The sequence below is a fragment of the Barbus barbus genome, assembly GCF_936440315.1.
Source record: "Barbus barbus genome assembly, chromosome: 24".
NCBI lineage: Eukaryota > Metazoa > Chordata > Actinopteri > Cypriniformes > Cyprinidae > Barbus > Barbus barbus.
The window spans coordinates 29,295,939-29,320,588 of record NC_136752.1 but is presented as its reverse complement, the minus strand read 5'-3'; the positions used below and the strand labels follow the sequence as shown (position 1 = coordinate 29,320,588).

General features: G+C 32.1%; 2 protein-coding genes across 2 annotated transcripts in view; one reads left to right on the top strand and one right to left on the bottom strand.

Annotated features, from left to right (window-relative positions):
• Positions 1–22,374, bottom strand: LOC306843462 (pre-mRNA-processing factor 17-like). Its single transcript, XM_079374984.1, has 15 exons — positions 22,176–22,374; positions 21,473–21,559; positions 21,255–21,384; positions 20,525–20,611; positions 18,684–18,823; positions 17,048–17,144; positions 16,827–16,966; positions 13,929–14,003; positions 13,057–13,102; positions 11,512–11,613; positions 8,163–8,278; positions 6,630–6,763; positions 3,231–3,307; positions 1,833–1,977; positions 1–374 (listed from the first exon to the last, which is right to left on the bottom strand). Exons 1-15 carry the CDS (start codon positions 22,353–22,355, stop codon positions 197–199), a joined length of 1,734 nt encoding a protein of 577 aa, XP_079231110.1. The 5' UTR covers positions 22,356–22,374; the 3' UTR covers positions 1–196.
• Positions 22,375–23,505: 1,131 nt separating this feature from the next.
• wasf1 (WASP family member 1) overlaps positions 23,506–24,650 on the top strand; it is a 61,589-nt gene continuing 60,444 nt past the window's right edge. Inside the window, exon 1 of the mRNA XM_079375851.1 lies at positions 23,506–23,804. The gene's annotated coding sequence lies outside the window, so the exon portion shown is untranslated. The remainder of the gene's footprint in view (positions 23,805–24,650) is intronic.

Sequence of the window (24,650 nt, the reverse complement as noted above, 5' to 3'; positions counted from 1 at the left end):
CGCAGAAATAAACAAGAGACATTTATTATCCTCAAAAAGACAGAAATACAAGACACTGGAGATACAGATTCATTATAAAACAAAGCATGATCTGAAGTCTCTGGTGTGTGTGTGTGTGTTTATGACTGGATACCAGTATAATAATCCTCTCACATCAGTGTTAAAAGCTCAGGTTCAGGTCGAAGGACAGATGCGGTCAGTCCCAGAGCTTGATCAGTCCGTCCCAGCCGCAGGTGATCACCTTCGACGTCTCGTGAGGATGCCAGAGCGCGCTGATGCACACCTTATCATGCGCCTTGATCCGATGATAGAGCTTCGTCGTCTTCCAGTCCCAGATATTCAGCTTCCCGTCAGCATCGCCGGAAACCACGTAACTGCAGCGCACACCGAGAGAACCAGTTACAGACAATACAGCAACTATTAACCAGGAGAACATGCACTGCGGCAGAAATCCATCCATCCATCCGTCTGTATGTATATAAATAAAATTACACACATGCATGCATACATTTAAGAAAAATATGTTGTTTATATATTAAATATAATATAAATGTATGCATGTAAATACATGTAAACATTTAAAAAATATATACTGTATGTGTGTTTATATATATACACATAATAAAAATACACAGGCTTTTGATGATTCCAAATATACATCCATATTTATGCATTGCTCTGAAATGTTTCAAAAAGGTTATTATGGCTTTATTTTTAATCAGAGGGATCATTATTTCAGTCAAAACATCATTCTAGCCAAATAAAATCAAACTGAATTAAAGTAGTAAAATACATTAAAAATATAGTTGAAATCATCAAGGCATATTTTCCACAATGGTTTTCACTAAATGTAATGAAACTTTATCATTTATATGCAGCACCAATATAAAAATACATATTTATGAACATAATGTACATATTTATTGTCAGGGCTTCACGATTAATCAAAATAAACACCAAAATGTTAATATCTCAAAGGCTGAGATTTAATTAAATAATGTTGCTTTCCCAAAATATTTTTTTCCACGATTTAATGTTTGAAAATAAAGACAGCCATTAATATTAGTACAGAAATTTTACAGTTGTACAATAAAATAAAAGGGTAATTATACTATTTTCCCCATTTTCTTTGTATTTTTTATACCCAATATTTATTTTGTTTTAAACAAATATTTATCATTTATTTAACAATAATAATCATAATAATAAAATCATAACGTTATTTTATTTTCATATTTATCAGACCAAATCATAGCATGATTATCAAACCATTAAAATATTAATATAAATTAATTATTGCAATTATTAAATATTAAAATGTTTTTATAATTATTAAATATATGCTGCTCCACCAAAACAAGTGTGTTTGAAAATGAAGACAGATATAAACATTAGTATTGCAATTTTAATATTTTACAATATTACAATTTATTTGTTTTAGTGAAATATAATTGCAATTTTTAATTTGTTATAAATGAAATTAATATTTTTTGTATAAATAATAATAACATTAAGGTGTTCTTTTCATATTGATAAATAAAGCACTTTTTTTCTAAAATTGTACGGCGCTACAAACAAGAACAGCAAACTTGGAGCATTTATTAAAAATAAATAAAATAATTAGCATTTTAAACTAACTAGTGCTCTTATACTCATGAATTTGGCACCTTGCTGTGGTCTTTAAGCGTTAACGGTCAAATAAAAGCACTTTAAAATCATCATCATAGTCACAATGTTGCTTAATTTGAATAATAATATTTCCAGTCCTGCTTCTGGAGCGTTTCAGCAGTTTTAAGCTCTAATCACAGCAGATGAACCGAAGCGAGGTTCACCTCATGTCCGGAGAGAAGTCCACCTGACAGGCGTATCCCGCCACCATGTGACCCTTGAAGATCTTCTTCTTGTTGAGCCGGAATCTGTTCTGCGCTCCGAAGATCAGGATCTGATTGTCCATGGACTGACAGGCCAGCCACTTACCTGAGAAAATAATACAATAAATCAAGATATTACTGCACAGCTCATGATGCAATCAGTTATCGGTTTACTTTCAACCATAAAACAGGGAATAAATCACTCTTTTAATGAACAAATTATATCATTCAGGTTTTAAAATCTAATTAAACAAAACCACAACTATAGCAAATTAATACATAGTCAAATATTTCAAATTGCATTTAAAGACCCAAATGCTTTTATTAATTTTTTCTTCTTCATCGATTTAAGAAATGCCATTAAAGTAGTGCGCCGACAGTAAAATACAGCAGTCGACATGTGAAGTGGATTAAGATAACTGTCCTAATACAAAAACACATTTTGGTTTCAGGTTTTAGGACAACTTTGATGAAAGGTTGAGATCCTCTTCAAATGTTGACTAGTTTACCATCAATTAAATAATTATTAAAACATAAAACAGGAAATAAATCACTTTTTAAAATGGACAAATTAATAGACATTTAAAACTGTTTTTGAATCATTTTTGCACACGAAACAAAAAAAAGCATCTTTAAAATGAAAAATAAATAGAAAACTGTTTATTCAATGTAATAAATATAGTAAATAAAACCATAGCTGTATATAAATCGGTAACTATAGCAAACTAATAAATATTAAAATAAATGAACATTTTAAATTGTATTTAAAAACCCAAAAGCTCTGATTTATCCATTTTTTGATCGATTTAAAAAAAATTGCATTTTTGACTTAATTTTACTTTCGATTTAAAATAAAAAGGAAATAAATTTACTTTTCAAAATGGACAAATTAATAGATATTTACAGCGGTTTCATTCATGTCTTAAAACCTAATTAAGCAGTCATAACTATAGTAAATTAATAAATATTAAAACAAATAAATAAACATTTTAAATGACACAAACCCAAATGCTCTTCTTCATGCTAATGTTCAGCTTATATTATGACTCTTGGGAATAAAAATAACTTTCGACTCAATTTTAAGTTGCTATTGAACAATAAAGGACCATCAATTAAATATTTAGAGTTATTAAACAGTCTTGAAATATGGTTTTGTTGAAGGTGCTATTTTTATGGCTGCTCTTTAAACAAACAGTGCTAAAAATAAAGCTAAACAATTCTATATAAGTACTAGTTAACCTCACTAATCAACTAGTTAGTTACTGGACGGCTATTAGCTGAGGTTCGGGTGAGTGTAATTGAGCTCCAGAGTGAAATCTGAATGATTGATTATTGACGGAGTCAGAAGACGTCACTCACCGTTGGGAGACAGCGTGACCGCAGGCATCGAGTGCATACTGGGCTCAGCGATGTACTTGAAGTCCACAGGAATATCCCTGACAAATACAGATCAATTAAAGCATGAAAACATGCACTGCAAGCAGCAGCTCTGTGTGTTTTATGTACAGATGTGTTCAGACACACACTGATATGAAATATTAATAGCACTGCTTTTGAAATTAATGTGCCAGTTGCTATGGAAATTATCAATTTTACATACATATGAAGATATATACATATGAAGATATATATATAGATATATATATAGATATATAGATATATATATATATATATATATATATATATATATATAAATATATATATATATATTTCTTTTTTCTTTTTATAATGTATTGTAGAAATGTAGAAAATATACATAAAATAAAAAAAAATACACACACCCATAAATAAGAAATTATGATTTTTTTTTAAAGAAATTACGATTTGATATAAAAAGTTATGTATATTTTATTCATAATTTTTTTTTGTAAACAAAAAAAAAAAAAAAAAAAAAGTATCTATAACAATGGTAAAAAAAAAATAATATTTATTTATAATTTAGGATAAATCCTTTTTTTTTTTTTAAATATAAAAAGCAATTATATATTTGTTAGGAAAGAATCTCAATAGAAAAATTTAAAAACACCCAACATAAATACACATTTGTAATTATAATAAAACGTTTTTAATTGCTAAAATAAGTGTGTGTACGTACGTACATATATATTTCTATCTTTACAATAAATTCAATTCTATGAATATGAGAAAGTACATATACACTTTATTAATAAGAAAACAATTGCAGAGAATATTTAATATTATTTATTTATTTTCAAAATAATAAGATTTTTAGAATTGTGATTCAGCTTTTTTCTCTTTTGAATTTTAGACTGAAATCTGACTCAGGTATCTCTTTAACCACAAAGACGTGTCAAAAGAAACCAGTTTCCTCCATTACGGACTGTAAGCGTGTAATACATCTACATACAGTATTCATCAGCTGAAGATCTGCACTAAACACACTCAGAAACACTCGTTTCTTATCCGTCATCTCGCTCTCTTTCGTGTGTGAGGTTTGTAATCCATCTACGACAGAGCAAACTCCTCCAAACTGGAGCAGAACATCGACACCTGAGGCCCAGCACACGATACGGGACCAGAACAATCCCTCGAGAGCACAGACCGGCCCAAAATAACTCACCGGACACCAGAACCAGAGCAAAACACGGCTCTGATGACCTCAAAAACCTGCCGAGGAAACTGGAGATACAGCAACCTCAATATTTGGTTTGGAGGGACGAATCACTGAAACAATCTCATTAATATGGACTTCTCCTTTTAATGGATCTTCATCCTGATGTTTTCAGTTGATTCATGAACACTAAACATCACTCGTAGCTCGTTTACTGTGCAATAATCACAAGAAGCTTTGTGCTGTTACTTTTGATATGAAACCAATTGTGTCAGTTTATAACAATAAATAGTAACTGTGGACATCAATAAAACCATGTGTGACCAATAACGTCACATTTACCACAGAAAAGTAATTTAATGACCATAAACTCAACAGTCAGCTAGAAAAATGAACTCTAGAGACAAGCATATGGCTAAATATATCACTATATTACCTGTTCTTCAATATTTATTGTATACACTACCAGTCAAAAGTTTGAGGAGTAAGATTTTTTTAAAGAATACTCTTAAATATTGATGATGATAATAATAATAATAATAATAATAATCAGTAAATCAGTATATTATTATGATTTCTGAAGATCATGTGACACTGAAGACTGGAGTAATGATGCTGGAAATACAGCTGCAGATCACAGAAATAAATTACATTTATTAACACATATTCATATAGAAAATAGTTATTTTAAATAGTAAAAATATTTCACAATATTACTGCTTTTGGTGTATTATATCAAAAAAATGCAGGTTTGGTGAGCAGAAGAGAATTCTTGCCTGAAGTACAAATTAAATGTTTATATGTAACTCCGTTTTTGAGTGTGGATTATTAAATAAATGTGATATATTAATTATTACATTTTTTGCATTTCAATTAAATGAATTGGTTTAAAATAAAAGTTTACCAGTCTTATTTTATTATAACAGAGACTATTATAGTTTTTATTAATATATTGAATCATTTTTATACTTTTCTTTTCATTTTTACATTAAGAATTTTTAAATATTTATTAGTATATATATATATATATATATATATATATATATATATATATATATATAATAATTTTTTATTTCAGTTATTTTATTATAACAAGCTTAACTAAATGAAAATGAAAAAATGTTGCCTTTGCAAAAAAGTTTATAGTTTTTATATTATACAAAGTTTTTACAATTGTTTCAGTTAACATTTATTTTATTTCAAGCCACAAAAGTGTTTTTAGCGGTTTTAGTTTCAGTTTTAGTTAACTATAACAATGTTGATGTTGATTTATTTTCCTTTTCCTTTTCCTAACCTGTTGAAAAGTAAAAAAGAAAGTGCTGCTTGTTTTAAGGACCATTAAGACACTGCAACATTATCTTCATTGTATTCATACAGCTTCTGCTCTAAAATCTGAATGATCATATCTGAGTAGGGTTGGGTATCGTCTGAATTTGATCAAATCTGATTCTCGATTCTTTCTCGAGTCTAATGTGATTAAAAAAATGTTTTTTTGCAAAACATCTAGTATCAGCTGAATACCATGAACACAAATCAACAGGCTACATAAAAACTGGACTCATTTAAGAGCTGTTTGTGTGCAAAATAGAGCTGCGTGATTCTGGTTAAAATTTAGTTTTTTTTAAAGGGAAGTTGTGGTTCCCTCACGATTCTGAAGAAAAACATTTAAATCACATGTAATTTATGAATGAATGATTCAATGACTCACTCAAGATTGACTTGTTTCACTGATTAAACAATCTTTCCATTGATGTATGGTTTGTTATGATAGGATAATATTTGTCTGAGATACAACTATTAGAAAATCTGGAATCTGAGGGAGCAAAAAAATCTAAATATTGAGAAAATCTCCTTTAAAGTTGTTCAAATGAAGTTCTTAGCAATGCATATTACTAATCAAATATTAAGTTTTGATATATTTATGGTAGGAAATTCACAAAATATCTTCATGGACATGATCTTAATATCCTAATGATTTTTGGCATAAAAGAATAATGTATAATTGTGACCCATACGATGTATTGTTGGCTATTGCTACAAATATACCCCAGCGACTGGAGACTGCTTTTGTGCTCCAGGGTCACAAATCTGAGGTTAACCTGTGAGCACAACAACTCCTTGTTAATCAAGAGCAGCACTCACTCTGTGGATTTAATGTGAATTTCAGTAATGAAGTGTCTCCTCACCACTCCCAGACGCGCAGGCTTTTGTCGTCGGAGGTGCTGACGAAGCGCCGGCTCTCGTCCACGAAGGTGATGGTGTTGACGGCGCCGAGGTGTCTGTCGTACTCCTGAACAACCTCACCAGAGCGGATATCCCACTGCACACAAACACACTCACATCAGTCAACAAAACCCAGAGATGCAAACAGCTGAGGGAGAAAAAAGGTGAGAACATTGCTCCACATAGAATTTATTTGAAAGATTTTTGCTTTACATGCTCATGTGTAGTTACTTTAAGATATTTTTTATTACCTTATGTCCAAAACTGTAATTTTTCTCACACACAAAAAATAAAATAAAAATAAATATAATGTAGACCCTTCCCCCCTCTTAAAAACACTTTCTCATTGAATCGAAGCAAATCTCATAGGTGACCTATTTTGATCTAAAAAAAATGAGTTGTCACTGAAAGGTGAGGAGTTTGCATCTATGAAAACCAGAAAAACAAACTCTCATTACTTTAATGATAAAACATTATCTGAAATAAAATGTTAAAACTTTAGTTTAACGAGCTACTAAAATACTGATACTGGAATAAAAATTATATTATATATACAAATTAAAATGGAAGAAAAATGCACGACTAAATTACTAAAACTAGTAATTACTAAAATTACTAAAAAAAATTAATACAAATTATACAGACATTAAAAGAAAGTCATTAAAAATACACAACCAAATCACTCAAATTAGAATAAAAACAAATTAAAATGACAAAAATATACAACTAAATTATATACCAAATTACTAAAACTGAAATAAATTAATACAATTTATATAGACATTTAGAAAAAGTGAATATAAAATGGCAAAAATACACAACTAAATTACTAAAATTAGAATAAAAACTAATTACATATACATTTAGTCATTTAGCAGATGCGTTTATCCAAAGCGACTTTTTACTAAGTTTTTTTTAAAGAATAGAATTAGAATAGAGAGTTCTAGAGGGTCAAATAAAGATGGAAGAGATGTGTTCTATACAAATTCATTTAAAATGACAAACACAACTAAAGTAATAAAGCTGAAAAAAAAAAAAAATGATATAGACATTTAAAAAAACTAGATTACTAAAGCTGGAATAAAAAAAAAAAGGAAAACCATTTAGACATTAAATGAACATTAAAACACAACTTTGTTACTAAAAATGAATAAAAACATTTAATATTTATTTAAAAAAAATAATTTAAATGTCAACATAATACACAACTAAATTACTAAAACTTAAAATAATACAGACATTAAAAACAAAAATGACAAAAACACAACTAAATTAATTGAAAACCTAACACATAAAAATAAAAACTAATTGAAAATACTAATAAAATCTCTAAAAGCATCTCAATGATACTGAAGTAAGGCTGTATTCGGTCCTGTAAAGTGCTTATGACACAAAGCGTGCAATAAGATGCACATGAGCATCCTCATCATGAATATGAGCTGGAATAACATTAATAAAAATAATGAAATATTGACACTCAGCTCTCGGTTTGGTACCTGGACGATCTTCTTGTCCGACATCCCAGCGACAAACAGGTTCTGTTTGTCCTCATCCGGGTTGAACTTTACACAGTAGGGAACCTTTTTGTTGGTGAAGCGGGCGATGCACTGACCTAAACGAGCAGAGGAGATTCGTTAGGACTGGTTAACCGATATTTGCTTTTTGACAGCCGATGCCGATATCTTGGAAAGCAGGGTGGCCAATGGCCGATATAAAGCCATTATAATTTTATTTATTTTAATTAATATTAGGGCTGTCAAAATTAACCTGTTAATACAATAAACAATTAATTGTTAATACAATTAACAAAAAGCAAAAAAAGGCCTCTAACACCAGCTTGCTCTATACTTTTTCCTTTCTATCGGTTTTATTTTTATTGCTCTTTTGTGGATTTTGATTGCTTCCATTGTCCTCATTTGTAAGTCGCTTTGGATAAAAACGTCTGCTAAATGACTAAATGTAAATAACACATTAACACGAATTAATTTTAACGGCACTAATTTTGACAACACGCGATTAATGCAGTGCGCATTTTCTGTTTGACCCGTAGCCTTGCCCGTATTTGGAGAAATGGAGATGCACAGTGTTGTCAACTAGATTTAGCGACTTTTCCAAAAAAGCTCCTAGTGACACATCAAGCGACTTCTTGGACAAACCTTATTTAGTTTCTGAGTCCCGGCGAGGGAGGTCTTTCAGTTAAAACAGATATTATGTTGCTTATCTAATTTTACATGCAAGCTCGAAATCACAGCACAGCTATTGTCTTTATCTTATGTGTAGCCTATTTGTCAATTATCAATTAATATTTAATTATTGCAGGTTGCATTTGACTGTTTTTATTGATTTTGAGGAATACTGAATGCGTTTTTGTGCTATGTGAGATGAGTAAATACATGTTGATATTTAGCCTAGAACTACAGTAAGATCATGTTCACACACAACGCTCTGCACTTACTCCTGATTTCTCTCAACATGGCAACACGAGAGCTGTCAGTCAATACATAGGGGGAAAAAAAGAACTGGTATTATTTACTTGAAAAAGTTAATCAGATATTTAATCAGATATTAAGATATTAATCAGATATTACAAGTAATGCAAGTTACGTAATCAAATTACTTTAACTAGTAATGCATTACTCCCAACACTGGTGAGCACTGTGTGCTCAGGCGCTGCTGTTTTCAGTGCCACCAAAATAAAAGTCCCAACTCGAACACATCGGTCAAACAGAAAAACTTATCGCTGATGACGATATTTGAAAAACGGCAAATATCAGCCGATATATCGGTCGACCACTATTCATTAGAGCTGATCGACTTCAACCACTCATGATGAACTGGAGGACTCTGCCAAACTAATCTGACCTCCGAGTCAGATCTGCCCAATATAAAAGGCTGAATCCATCTGGGATCTGTTGTTGTGTGTTTGTGTAAAGTAGTGTTAATTGTGTCAGCTATTTTCAATTTTAGTCTTAGTCCTGTGTTGGTTGATGGTTTAGATCCTACCTGTCCGATTGCTACCACTTTGTTCATTTAAATGGAGAGTCATCTCAATTATCACCAGTAAAGTATGGAGTACCACAAGGATCGGTCCTAGGTCCTCTGCTATTTTCAATATACATGTTGCCTCTTGGTAATATTATTAGAAAATACGGGATTAGTTTTCATTGTTATGCTGATGATACTCAACTATATATCTCAACAAGACCAGATGAAACTTCTCAACTATCTAAGCTAATAGATTGTGTAAAAGATTGGATCATCAATAATTTCCTCATAAGACAGAGATATTACTTATTGGACCAAAAAACTGTACACAGAATCTCTTGGATTACAATTTGCAACTAGACGGATGCACTGTTGCGTCCTCTAAAGTCAAAAATCTGGGTGTTATATTAGACAGCAACCTGTCCTTTGAAAATCATATTTCCCATGCTACAAAAACAGCATTCTTCCATCTTAGAAACATTGCCAAGCTTCGAAACATGCTCCCTGTTTCTGATGCAGAAAAGCTAGTTCATGCATTCATGACCTCCAGACTGGACTATTGTAATGCACTGCTAGCTGCTTGTCCTGCATCTTCAATAAACAAGCTACAGATAGTCCAAAATGCAGCGGCTAGAGTTCTTACCAGATCAAGAAAATATGATCATATTACTCCAATGTTACAGTCTCTGCACTGGCTACCTAATCAGTTCCGTATCATTTACAAAATATTATTACTTGCCTATAAGGCCCTAAATGGTTTAGCTCCTGTGTACCTAACTTGTCTTCTACCACGCTACAATCCAACCCGCTCTCTAAGGTCACAAAACTCTGGACTTTTGGTAGTACCTAGGATAGCAAAGTCCACTAAAGGAGGTAGAGCTTTTTCACATTTGGCTCCCAAACTCTGGAATAGCCTTCCTGATAACATTCGGGGTTCAGACACACTCTCTCTGTTTAAATCTAGATTAAAGACACATCTCTTTAGCCAAGCATTCACATAATGCATCTTATAATCTTGTACTGCAGTTATATCTGATCAAATGTGCATTTATTATTATTCTTTAGCTTGGGTTGAACACCTGATGACTGAACACCTGAGAAAAGATGATGCCAACCCCTCAGAGGACCTCAGAGGATGCCAACCCTCAGACAACATACAGAATTACCAAATTTTGCCATAAGTTAAATATATTAAGGTTCTGCAATATATAAATATATTGTGGAAACTTAATTTCCTGTAGAGCTGCTTTGCAACGATTTGTATCGTAAAAAGCGCTATACAAATAAATTTGAACTTAAATGTCCTTGTTAGTTTTTATCATATTTTGTCAACCTTATCCTATTTAGTTTTAGTCGACTAAAAGTCTCAACATTTTAGTCTAGTTTTAACATTTTAGTCAAATTGCAATAGCCTATGTTTCTCTATTCAAACAACAGCGGTTGAGTAAGTGTATTTATTCGGCGATCACAATGAGCGCATGGTTGCCAGATTTCTTAAAATAAGCAAAACCACCGAGCAGAAAATGTTGTAACAGCAAAGCTCTGATTCGGTGATTTGAACTCTTGATATCTGGCAACCGCACTCATGAAAGCTTGCGTAGTAGAGGCGTGTAGAGCAGGCCGCAATTACATTTTCTCTCCTTTTTTGGCAAAAATAAAGAGGTTTTTGGTGACTTTTATTTCATACATTTTAGTCTCGTCTTTTTGCAATAACAAAACTGCATGTTGATATAGTCATAGTTATCGTTTATTGACTTTATTGCCGTCTCATCTTCGTCTTGGGAAAAATGCTCATCAACAAACATTTTTCGTCATACGTAGTTTTCCTTACTGAGATGAACACTAGTGTGAAGCTCTCACCTGTCTCGGAGTCCCAGAGTTTGAGATATCTGTCGTAGGCGGCGCTCAGGAACTGTGTGCCAGTGTTGTTGAAGCAAATGTCACGCACAGCTTTACTGTGACCTGCAGAGACACCAGACATCAGTCAGACCCGCATTCACACTCATGTTCAAAGAATTCTCTCAATGTTTTTGAAAGAAGTCTCTTCTGCCCACTAAAGATGCATTTATCTGATCAAACATACAATGAAAACAATAATATTGTGACAAAAAGAGTGATATTTTGAAATATTTTTACAATTTTAAAGTATTATTAACCGTAGACAGACATATACCGTATACAGTAGTCAATATTTGACGTGGATCAAAACCTTTCATCAAAATTGTCCTAAAAGCTTTCTTGTCTAAGCGCAACTTTGATGAACCTTTTTGATCCACTGCAAACGCTGACTACAGTGTGTGTGTGTGTGTGTGTGTGTGTGTGTGTGTAATATATATATACACACACACACTTAACAAAAATGTATACAAATTATATTACATTTTAAAAAAAATTACTGAAACTGAAAATCATTAAAATGACAAAATCACAACTAAATTTGTAATAAAAAGTGAAATAATATTACAATTTAAAATGTTGTTTTCTATGTGAATATATGTTAAAATGTAATAACCATAGACACGTTACATGTACTTACTGTTGTAATAATTAATTATGCATGATTACATGCAAGTAACCCTAATCCTAATCATATAGTAAGTACATGTAGTTAATTAATATTACTCAGTACTTACACTTACAATTACACTGTAAGAAGGACACCTTAAAATAAAGTCTAATCCAATAACATTATTATCTAAGAGTTATTAAAACAGAATTAAATTACAAAAATTAAAATTTGAAGAAAAAAAATTGAGTAAAACCATATAAGTGAAAATAAAAGTAAAACTTAAGCTTTACTCTGACAAACTGATTTATAATCTTGTGATTATTTTTGTACGATTATTATATTAAGAATTATAACTAATTACATTATTCCAAGACTTTAAATTCTTGTAATTGTTTTCAATAATAATAATAATAATAATAATCTTCATCATCATGATTATTATTTAGCTATTATAGATTACATAATATTCTAACAGACTGTTTAAATTGGTGTTTTTGCATGCCAATTATGATAATAATAAATTATTATTATTCTGTTTTAGATTATGTAATATTATATTATTCTAACAGACTGTTTTAAATTCTTTTATTTCTGCATAATAATAATGATAAAATATTATTTAAATTATTTTACTATTTTAAATTGCATAATATATTATTTTAACAGACTGGTTTAATTACTCGCTTTATTTTAAATAATTTCCCCCCCAATTTAGGTCGCATTTAGGTTCATAGATGTTCTACTAAAACAAAAGTTTAAGGCATAAAAACATAATATTGAGTCCAGAATGTCAAGTCCTCAATATTAGTCTCACAAAGGTTTAATGAAGCTGAATGAATGCATCTCATTCAGTTCTTGTTCGGTGTGTCTCCTGTGAAAAACGACTCAAGACTCACCAATAAACGTCCGCGCACATCTCCTGTCATTATAAACCTCCCACAACTACAAGAGAACACAAAAACAACGTCAGCACACATGGACATTCACTCTTCAAATGCTTATGAATGTATAAAGTATCTTTCAGATGCTGTAACTAGTCATAAAACCTGCTTGTATAATAATAATAAGAACAATTATTATATTTATTAATTTTACACAATAATTAGAAGGAATTATACAAATGTTTAAAAGAGTCAAAGTAAAACAGTATATCAACAACTACAATAATAAAAGTAATAATTATTACATTTTACTGTAACAGCCTGTTTTACATTACTGTATTTTTGCATTATTATTATTATTACTATAATTTTACTAGCCTTTTTACATCATTTACATTACATTTCATTTTTAAAATTATATGAAAGTATTGCATTAACATCAATTATATTAATCTAAAGATCATTTATATAATCATATTTTTGCATTATCATCAAGATATTAACAATAATTATTATTTTGTTTTATTCTAACAGTCTGTATAAGTTATCGTATTATTATTAATAATTTTATTACATTAATAGTTATTAACAATAACAACAACAGTACAATACGATAATAAATGACCTTTGTTTCACCAACAGACTGCATTAAATGCTAGTATTATATGAATAATTATTATTAACCAACATAACTATTATATTAGATAAACAGACTACTAAATAGACTATTATTATTAAAGAATTAGGAAAAAAACACATTTAAAATGGTCTTAGATGAAGTAAAGAACAGTTTTGCGTAACAGGTCATAATCTTGTCCTGCAGTGTAACTCTGAAAGAACAAATTTATTTTGAGCGTCAAGCTGAGAGTTTGAGCTGAAGATCTCACCTTGATCTTACAGTCCATGGAGCAGGAGAGCAGGAGATGACCAGACACCGGGAACAGACGGATGGCGCTGACCCCCTGCAGACAGAAGACCATACGACCATCAGAGTCAGTGTGTGTGTGTGAGGAGTGAATACTGATGTCATGAGGTGCAAACACACAGAGAGCCTCATAAAGCAGCATGAACTCCAGCCACACATAAAACCACCACTGCTTTGCACACTATGATGATGATGATGGACGGCTGATGTTGTGAGGAAAAAGAAATCGCCGAATCCAGTCATAAAAAGGGAATTTACTGTGTATTTGGCTAAATTTGGATCAAATAAGGATCAAAATAAGGGCTGTGCAGTAGTCACTTCACCAGCATTTCACCATTTCATCTGATCAAACTGTCAGCAGACACACAGCAGAAACTCCAAGATCTTCACTACTTTGGTTTAAATGAAGTATATTACTATGGTTCAACTGAATGTACTTCTTAAAGTAATAATAATAAAAAAGGAAGACATTTTTCTGTAAAATAATTTCTGGAATTTGAGAAATAAAATCAAATATGACCGTAAAAAAAAAAAAAAATTGTTAAGGTTGTAATAAACTCTTGTTTAATTGTGTATCTTTCATGACTTCAGTTAAGTAAAATTTGATTGCTAAAATTTAATTTAACCATAAAAACTGAATACAGAAAAATTAAAACAAAACATAAAAATTCTGAAAAATAAAAGGAATTTGAGAAAATATAAAGTAGAAGTAGAAATTTAATTTTTATTAATAAATTGTTTCATGATTTCAGTTAATTAAATTTTGAATACTAAAATTTAATACTGCTTCGGAGATAGTGGGTCTGATAAATAGATCTAAATCTTCAACTTGTCAGTTAGACCCTCTACCAACTCCTTTAGTAAAAGCATGTTTACCATCCTTGTTGCCATTGATTACTAAAATTGTCCATGCTTCACTTGTCTCTGGTTCTGTACCGTTATTCTTTAAATCTGCTATTATTACTCCTATACTTGAGAAGTCTGGGGCTGATCCGTTTAACTTTGATAATTTCCGTCCAATTTCTAATTTACCGTTTATATCCAAGATAATAGAAAAGTGTGTTGCAATTCAAATTCAAGAACATCTCTCTAATAATAATCTGTATGAACAATTTCAATCTGGCTTTCGTCCTCACCATAGCACTGAGACTGCTCTTGTTAGAATAACTAATGATCTGTTGTTGGCAGCTGACTCTGGGCTTTTAACCATACTTGTCCTTCTTGATTTGATTGCTGCTTTTGATACTGTCTCACATAAGATACTTCTCGACAGGCTGGTTTCTATTGGGATCACTGGTATTCCACTGTCTTGGTTTAGGTTGTATCTTTCTGGACGTACTCAGTGTATTCAATTAAAACATTTTAGATCAAGAACATCAACAGTTACCACTGGGGTTCCCCAGGGTTCTGTTTTGGGCCCGCTTCTTTTTATTATTTATATACTTCCTCTTGGTTACATTTTGAGGAAACATGGTGTTCTTTTTCATTGTTATGCGGATGACACCCAACTTTACCTGTCTGCCAAACCCACTGGTTCTTTTCCACCACCATCTTTATCTAGCTGTTTAGTTGAAATTAAACATTGGCTTTCAGCTAATTTTTTGAAGCTAAATGGCAACAAAACTGAGGCCCTACTTATTGGCACTAGATCTGTTTTGTCTAAATCTAATTGTTTTTCTTTGTCCATTGACAATAATACAATACTTCCTTCTTCACAGGTTAAAAGTTTGGGTGTTGTCATGGATAGCACACTATCCTTTGAAACTCAAATTAATAGTGTTACGCGGACTGCATACTTCCACTTGCGTAATATTAACCGTCTCCGTCCCTTTCTTTCTACCAATAATACAGCAGTTCTTGTTAATGCGTTAGTTACTTCACGTATAGACTATTGCAATGCCCTTTTCACTGGTGTTCCTGCTAAATTGTTACATAAGCTCCAGTTGGTTCAGAACTCTGCAGCTCGTGTTCTTTCTAGAACACCTTTTAATGAGCACATTTCTCCAGTTCTTCAGCAGTTGCACTGGCTTCCAGTAAAGTATCGAGTAGAGTTTAAGATCTTGCTACTTACTTACAAGGCACTTCATAATCTTGCACCTCAATACCTCAATCAACTTCATGTCTACACCCCTTCACGTGCTCTTAGATCCTCATCTTCAATTTCTCTTGTGGTACCTCGGATTCGACTATCTACCATGGGTGCCAGATCTTTTAGCTATGCTGCCCCCCGCCTATGGAATTCCCTTCCCAATGATATTCGCAATAGCAATTGCTTGCTGACTTTTAAAACACGTCTTAAAACATATCTCTTTATACAGGCTTTTTTATGATCTGTATTACTGAGTCTCTACTGCATTTTACTTGTATATGTACAGAGTTTGTTGTGTGTTTTTGTTTTATGCTGTGAATTGTATTTTTAATTTTGTGAGGTGACCTTGGGTGTTTTGAAAGGCGCCATTAAATAAAATGTATTATTATTATTATTATTAAACCATTAAACAGAATTCAGAAAAATTTAAACAGAAATAATAAACAAATAAAAGGAATTTGGGAAAACAATTTAATGGATTTCATAGGACAATAAAATTTTTCTTTTCGTTTATAAATCGTTTTAAATTCTGTACGTTTCATGATTTCAATTCATTAAATTTTGCTTACTAAAACATAATTTAATGGAAAAATAAAAAGGAATTTGGGAAAAAAAATTATGGATTTCATAGGGCCCTAAAAATGTATTTTTTGTTAATAAATTGTGGTTCAATTGTGTTTCATTTAATTGCATTTTGATTATTAATATTTAATTTAACCATTAAAACAGAATCCAGAAAAAACAGAAATTCTGGATCCCGCAGGGCCCTACCTTGGTGTGTCCGGTCCAGACGTGCAGCTGTTTCTTGGGCAGGTAGCATTTGTCTGGGATCTCCGCTGAGCGCAGGTTGATGCCCACGTCCTGAGGAACGTGCAGGTACGAGCGGCCCTGATAATCGTACGCATCTTTAACTGCAGCGACGGAGAGAAAGTGGTTTAACATCAGATCGAAGACACGTTTAGCTGCATGCATGTTGTTGTTGTGTATCGTACTGTGCAGGATGGTCTTCTCCTCCGCTGGAGCCTCTTCTTCATTCTTGCCTCTCTTCTGTCTCTTGGCTATGATCTCGTCCAGCTCTTTCTTCTCGTCCTGTCACATCAAAACAGGATTAAACAACCGATTAGTTTGTAATAACAGGTTAAAGGTGAATTAGGGCTGGACAATAATTCAATATCAATACGTATCGCGATATAACTTCTTTTCAATAATGGTGATATGATTTTTAAACACATTTCCGATATACATTACCAGTGTTTCCCATACATTGATTTATTTGCGGCGTTTGTCTTGGTTGAATAAACATGAGCACTGCATGATTCAAAATCAAAGCATAGCGCGGGTGATTTATATGAATGTATCTCTGAGGTAATGCTGTCAAATGATTAATCACATCCAAAATAAAAGTTTGTGTTTACATTATATATGTGTGTGTACTGTGTATATTTATTATGTATATATAAATACACACACACACAGTATATTGAAAATATTTACATGTATATACATTTATATAATATATAAATACATGTAATATACAAGCATAACATTTTTCTTAAATATATGCATGCATGTGTTTGTATTTATATATACATGTAATAAATAAACAGTACACACTCACATATTATGTAAACAAAAACTTAATTAATCGTTTGACAGCATTACTCTGAAGGGAACATTTGAATATTTAAAAATGTTATTGTTTTTGCTGTATTTTGGATCAAATAAATGCAGGCTTGGTGAGCAGAAGAGAATTCTTTAAAAAACATAAAACATCTTACTGTTCAAAAATTTTGGACTGGTAGTGTAAAGTTAAAGATATTAATATTAATAAGGTGAGTATGAGATAATTAAAGTGATTTCACATTTCGGTTACACTTTATTTTAAGGTGTCCTTGTTACAGTGCAATTAATTACATTTAAGTACTGAGTAATATTAATTAACTACATGTACTTACTATATGGATTTGGGTTACTTGCATGTAATCATGCATAATTAATTGTTATTATAATAGTAAGTACAGGTAACAAGGACACCTTAAAATAAAGTGTTACCCACATTTCTTGTTTGTATGAAGGCTAAATACAAATAAAAGGTGAACATTAATTTGTGCCGTTTTTTTTCTAAAATGTTATATAGTTTTATAGGAGGGGGTTTCATAGACTTGGCAAATTAATTTTTCATAAGTTTAGGTACAGACATCTGTTCTTGGCAGTTTTTAGAATATCGAAATTATACCGTATTGACCGGAATTAAGAAATATATTGTGATATAAATTTTGGCCATATCGTCCAGCCCTAAGGTGAATTCAGATTTTAGCTAGAAAAATTACATTATGGCATCAATCTGGTGACAATACACAGCAATCTGATAGTTAAAGGGTCCTAAACAAATGTTTACACAGAGAATGACATGAATAATGGTAAATTATTTAAAAATATATTACAAGGATCAGTTTTCATTCAGATATTGCTGAATAAATTATTAAATTATATTATAGGGTTTTCTATATGCTATATTAAAGTGTTTTCTTGTAAAACGTATTCCAATATTTTATTTACAACTTTGAAAACCCATTTTATCATAAATCGATTCATCTGATCATAAACTGAAGGTTGTGAACGTCTCACCTCTGAGGGTTTGGCCACGTCTTTCTCATCCTGGTATTTGGCCCAGGGGCCGAGGAAGCTGTCGATGTCCGCCGCATCTCCACCTTTCACCTTCTTCCTCTTCTCCGGCTTCTTCGCTCCCGCCTCAAACGCCATCAGCCCTAGAGCAGGAACAGTAACAGCATGGATTAACAACAGAATCATCAACACACATTTAGAAGCTGTTGTAATTGATTTAATAGTTTTAATGTGTTTTACATGAGACTTGTTATTTTATTTACTTATAAATAAACAGTATTTGTGTGTGTGTGTGTATTTATATACACTTCCTCAAAAGTTTGGGATCAGTAAGATTTTTTATTTTTCTTCTGCTCATCAAGGCTGTATCTATTAGATCAAAAACACTGAAAAAAAAATTATTTTGTGAAATATTATTGCATTTTAAAATAAAAGTTTTCCATTTTAATATACTTTAAAATATAATATATTTCTGTGATCTGCAGCTGTATTTTCAGCAACATTACTCCAGTCTTCAGTGTCACATGATCTTCAGAAATCATAATAATATGCTGATTTATAATCAATGTTGGAAACCGTGGTGCTGCTTAATATTGTTTTGGGGACCTGTGATATGTGTTTTAGGATTCTCTGATTAATAAAAAGTTCAAAAGAACAGCATTTATTTAAAGAAAAAATGTGTTACAATATTAAAAAAAGAAATTAATACTTTTATTCAGGAGGGATGTGTTTAATGAATTAAAAGTCATAGTAAAGACTTCTACTGTTAGAAAAGATTTCTATTTTTGAACAAATGCTGCTCTTTTTAACTTTGCATTCATCAAACAATCAAAGAAAAAACTATCACATGTTCCAGAAAACAATATGAAGCAGCACAAGCTTCAACACTCATAATAAATCAGTATATTAGAGTGATTTCTGAAGATCATGTGACACTGAAGACTGGAGGAATGATGCTGAAAATACAGTTTTGATCACAGAAATAAATTACATTTTAAAGTAAATTAAAATAAGAAACCAATATTAGAAATTAAAATAAGATTTCATAATTTTACTGTTTTTTTCTGTATTTTTGATTGAATAAATACAACCTTGATGAGCAGAAGGGACTTTGAGCGGAAGTGTGTGTGTGTGTTTATGTATGTATGTATATATATATATATATATATATATATATATATATTTTTTTTTTTTTTTTTCACAAATTGCCATTTTATTTTCTTCCAATGTATTTTGTTCATTAACATTTTGCAGTCTTGAACAAAAATTTAAAAAAAAAAAAAAGAGAGATTTGACTGGCTTATGAAAAATAGGCTGTTACAGAATTTTATTAACATTTTATAATCAGATGCACTTTAAGCAAAACAATTTGGGGGACAAATACAGGGAGGACTTTATTTTAACCTTATGGATTTAAATAGCTTGTAGTATATTGTTGAATAAAAAAAATATATATATTGTTAAATAAAAAAATAATATATATATACACACACATTTTCAAAAATAAATTATCAGTCATATTTTTATAAGCAAATATTATTTATAACAAATTATGAATAAATAATATTTGATTTGAATATATAGTAACTAATAACATAAAAATAAACCATTTCCCCCCCCAAATTGTTATTTGACTGAATGGTTGTGATACTATTTTATTTTAATATGTTGTCAATAACTGCACCTGATCATGATACAGGGTAGTCAGATGGGAAAATGAGGATTTGACAGTTAGAGGATTAAACTGAGTCCATTTTGAGTGTTTTTATTGACATTATTTATTACTGCGAGACATGGCAAAGACAAACATGATGCAAAAGAAAGAAGGCAGATGCTGATCAAACCTTTGTTTTTCTCTGCTTCTTCTACGGCTCCAATGTAGCTGTTGGACGAGACCTGACTGGTGTCCACAGACGGGTCCAGAGCGTAACCTGATCATAATCAACAAATCACACACATTTGATATCAATGATACACGTTACATGGATGATTACAGACAGATTTGAAAAGCTACACTACCAGTCAAAAGTTTTTAAGAAGTCTCTCCTGCTCACCAAGTCTGCATTTATTTGATCCAAAGTACAGCAAAAGCAGTAATATTGTGAAATATTTTTACTATTTAAAAAAAATTGCTTTCTATTTGAATATATTCTAAATCATAATTTATTTCTGTGATCTGCAAAGAAAAAGCTTTTGCAACATTATACACTATCATTCAAAAGCTTGGAGTCAGTTATAGTTTTTGGGAGGGAAAGAAATTATAGAAATTAGACTTTATATAATTTATTATATATATTTTTATTTAGCAAGGATGCTTTAAATTTATCAAAAGTGATGATAAAGGCACTTATAATGTTACTTATAATGTTAGGTGCAAATTTGAAATATACATGACCCTTAATGTATATATATATGACCCAAATCAGAATTTTCACCGTATATTGTTCATCTGAACAAGTCTTCCACGTTTGTACTTTGGATCAAATAAATACAGGCTTAGTAAGCAGAAGAGATTTCTTTAAAAACACTTTTGACTGGTAGTGTACACGAGTAAGAATGACATCTCTCTCTCACCAAACGTAGAGAATGTTCTCCTCTGTTGCTCAAACATGAAGTCGTTGACATGAGCCGGTTCAGCAAAACCAGACAGCATGTTCCTCGGGGCGGCCATCTGCTGGGATCTGAACGGGTTTGCCGGTCCAAACTGCAATGAGATGAGAGACCCGATATAAATAAGATGCTCATATCACATATTATACACAATAACTGAAATACACAATCATCAGTCTCACCTCTGGAGCAAACATGGTTTCAAATGTGGGGTTGTAAGAGACTTCTTTGAGTGCTGGATCAAGATGAACCCCGGTCTCTACATCTTCCTGACAAAGACAAGCACAGAAAACAGGATTTTATTTGTTAAATCTGACCCTGGAGCACAAAACCAGTCTCGAGTCGCTGGGGTACATTTGTAGAAATAGACAAAAATACATTGTATGGGTCAAAATATTTTGTTTTACGCTAAAAATCATTAGGATATTACATAAAGATCATGTTCCATGAAGATACTTAGTAAGTTTCCTACTGTAGATATATTAAAACTTCTGATTAGTAATATGCATTGCTAAGAACTTCATTTAAAGGAGATTTTCTCAATATTTAAAATTTTTTGCACCCTCAGATTCCAGATTTTAAAATAGTTGTATCTCAGACAAATATTGTCCTATCATAACAAACCATACATCAATGGAGAGATTATTTATTCAGCTTTCATCTCAAAAAAGGCCGTTATGACTAGTTTAGTGCTGCAGGGTCACATATTGATGAACACAACAGCGAATATAACCACATTTCACTCGACTGTTTACATACATAAACATATCAGCGTTTATCAAACTATAGTTCGCTTAAAAATCATGTTAACGTCATGAAAAGCAGTATTTTGAGGTTTGTTTGAGGCTAATATTAGTGATGGTAAGCGGCGCGTGTCTTGTTTACCTTCACGGCGACTTCGGGCGCGGCATTCAGCACGGCTATCGTCGTTATACTGCCGGATTTTAACGGCTGGAGATGAGCTAACGCGTCTGGGTCGACTTTCCGCGAACTGGTACCGGATTCGGACTCGTTTTCCGAATCTGAGCCGCTGCCGTAAGAAACGAGGGAAGCCGCCTCCGCCATCTTGGATGTTGTTGGTTTTCCGTCAGCGGGTCCTCACAGATCAATACTGTTCACAAAATAATTCTTACTCTTAAAATGAATGTCATAACACATATTTATAATTTAAATCGATATAAAATATATATAACACTTTTATATGTCTGAATGTTGATTCAAGCGAGCGCAGTTATTGTAGTTAATTAATTAGACGTTTTTATCTTTTAGGACGCATCCTGAGAGGAAACCGCTCACGAGAGCGCGCACTGCGCTTATAATACATTTATTCTTCTCACTAAACTATAACAACGCTTTTGTTACTTGAACAAAATAAAAAGTTAACTGAAATAAAATTAAATATAAAATACTTTTAATTAGCAATGTTTAAACAACCAATACAAATGAAAACACACACACACACACAACAAAATTACAATGTCAATTAAAATAAATAAATAAATGAAAACGGAAAAAAACTATTTAAAAATATTAATAAATCGTTAATAGTATCTCAGTAATAGGCTATTAAAATATCACTGATTCGCACTATCCATAAATAGTATAAAATATCTATTTGTTCCTCATATCATATGCATATTAATATATACAATAAAACGAGAAATGTTTATTCATAATATACAATAAACATATTACAATGTTGCACAAACTAAATTATGCAAAGCATATATATATAACAAGTTTTGATTGTAAGTGCGTTTTATACGGAGAAATTTGCCATCGTTCTCTTTTTTGGCAGCAAAATAAAATAAAATAAATACTAAAAAACAAAATAATAATAAAATAACACTCACAATGTACGTCCCTTGGTCTTTATTATGTTGCATTAGCACTAACAAGCATGCATAATATATTCTACATAAATACTAATACTATTAGGTTATATTATTCCGTAGTCTGGGGTAAAAACATTTAATATATTGGCGTGGTTTTACCAAAACAACTCACATTTAATAAGTTTAAGCGCTAAATGCAGTGGGCGTATGGGTGTGGCCTGTGCGCGATATCGGCCAATCAGCTGAGGGCTCCCGCTGTGGGCGGGGCCGCGGTTTGTTGCAGCGAGTTCTGTGCGGTTCTTTAGTTCAATAGAAAGTGGGCCGTACCATCTGCAACCGGAGGGGTGGAGCCACACACACCGACATCTAGAAAATCCTTTTCCTCAGAAACGGAGCACTAGCTTGGTTTATAAGGATTTATTGCATAAATAGTTATATTATCGACAGCTGTGACGGGAAATTAGGCGGATCGTTGTTGACGTTAATCTGCTGTATTTTCACCGTGGATCCCTTTTCCAGCATTGACGGTCCTCTAGTCCCGAGCTCCAGTCTCTTTAACGGGATTCACGGTAGCTGTATACCAGTAGTGTATTTCTGCAATGAACTGAACCGACAGGAATATTTTAAGGAATAACCTGGGAAAATCATGGAATAATACGAATACATAACATTTATTCAGGTATGATGTTTTATGCATGCTTCGAAGTAGCCTATGCACTGTTGTTTACCGCATTTTGTAATTTGTCGTTAAAATTATAATGATAAAAAAACGCGTAATGCAAATATGCATGGGGAAAAGTGTTCATATTCCATTTTTTCCCCGCTTATATCTTCTCCGACTGATGCATTTACGATGTAAACCAACACTGCTTGGCCCCATTCAGGACTGGATGACAGGTGTGGGCTGAATTATGCATGCATGTGAAATAACTTGCATAATGCAGCCTAAAGCATCCCGAGTGCATGCTACACGATGTGAGAATTACTTATTACATGCGACTTGTGCTTGTTTGCATAAAAAGATCACTTATTTCATGCTGCTCTGAGATTGATGCATTCAAGGGGAAGGGGTGTCACATCTGTATGGCAAACACAAGGCAAACTATCACACCAAAATGCAATGCAGTTTGCATGCTTGCTAAACAGTGTGCGCTCCAGATTGTTGCTGGGATGGCATGCCAAATATTTAGCAGTAGGAGAAAAAAGGGCTCGAGTTGTTGCTTGCAAATATTATATATTGCATACTACTCAATGCATAACGCAAATGCGTCCAGTAATGGTGCAAATGAAGTGTACATTTGAGTGCAGTTTTGTGCATGCAGGGGGAAGGGCAGCAGACACTGGAAGACTCGCTTTGTGAAACCCGAGACTTCAGAAAACACAAAGCATCTCCATCGCTTCTCTCTTCAATTTATGCACTTAAAACAACACCACATTTCTACAGGATGCATACTTTTCTCGTGCTCTGACGCAGTAACACGTTGTACAGTTGTTGTTTTTCCCCGAATGAGGTGCTATGTGTGAT

Coding starts and splice junctions, on each gene's coding strand:
- LOC306843462 (XM_079374984.1), bottom strand. CDS start 22,355: ATGGCGGAGGCGGCTTCCCTCGTTTCTTACGGCAGCGGCTCAGATTCG. Junction 21,560..22,175: donor CGCCCGAAGTCGCCGTGAAG/GTAAACAAGACA, acceptor TGTCTTTGTCAG/GAAGATGTAGAGACCGGGGT. Junction 8,279..11,511: donor ACTCTGGGACTCCGAGACAG/GTGAGAGCTTCA, acceptor CTGCTCGTTTAG/GTCAGTGCATCGCCCGCTTC.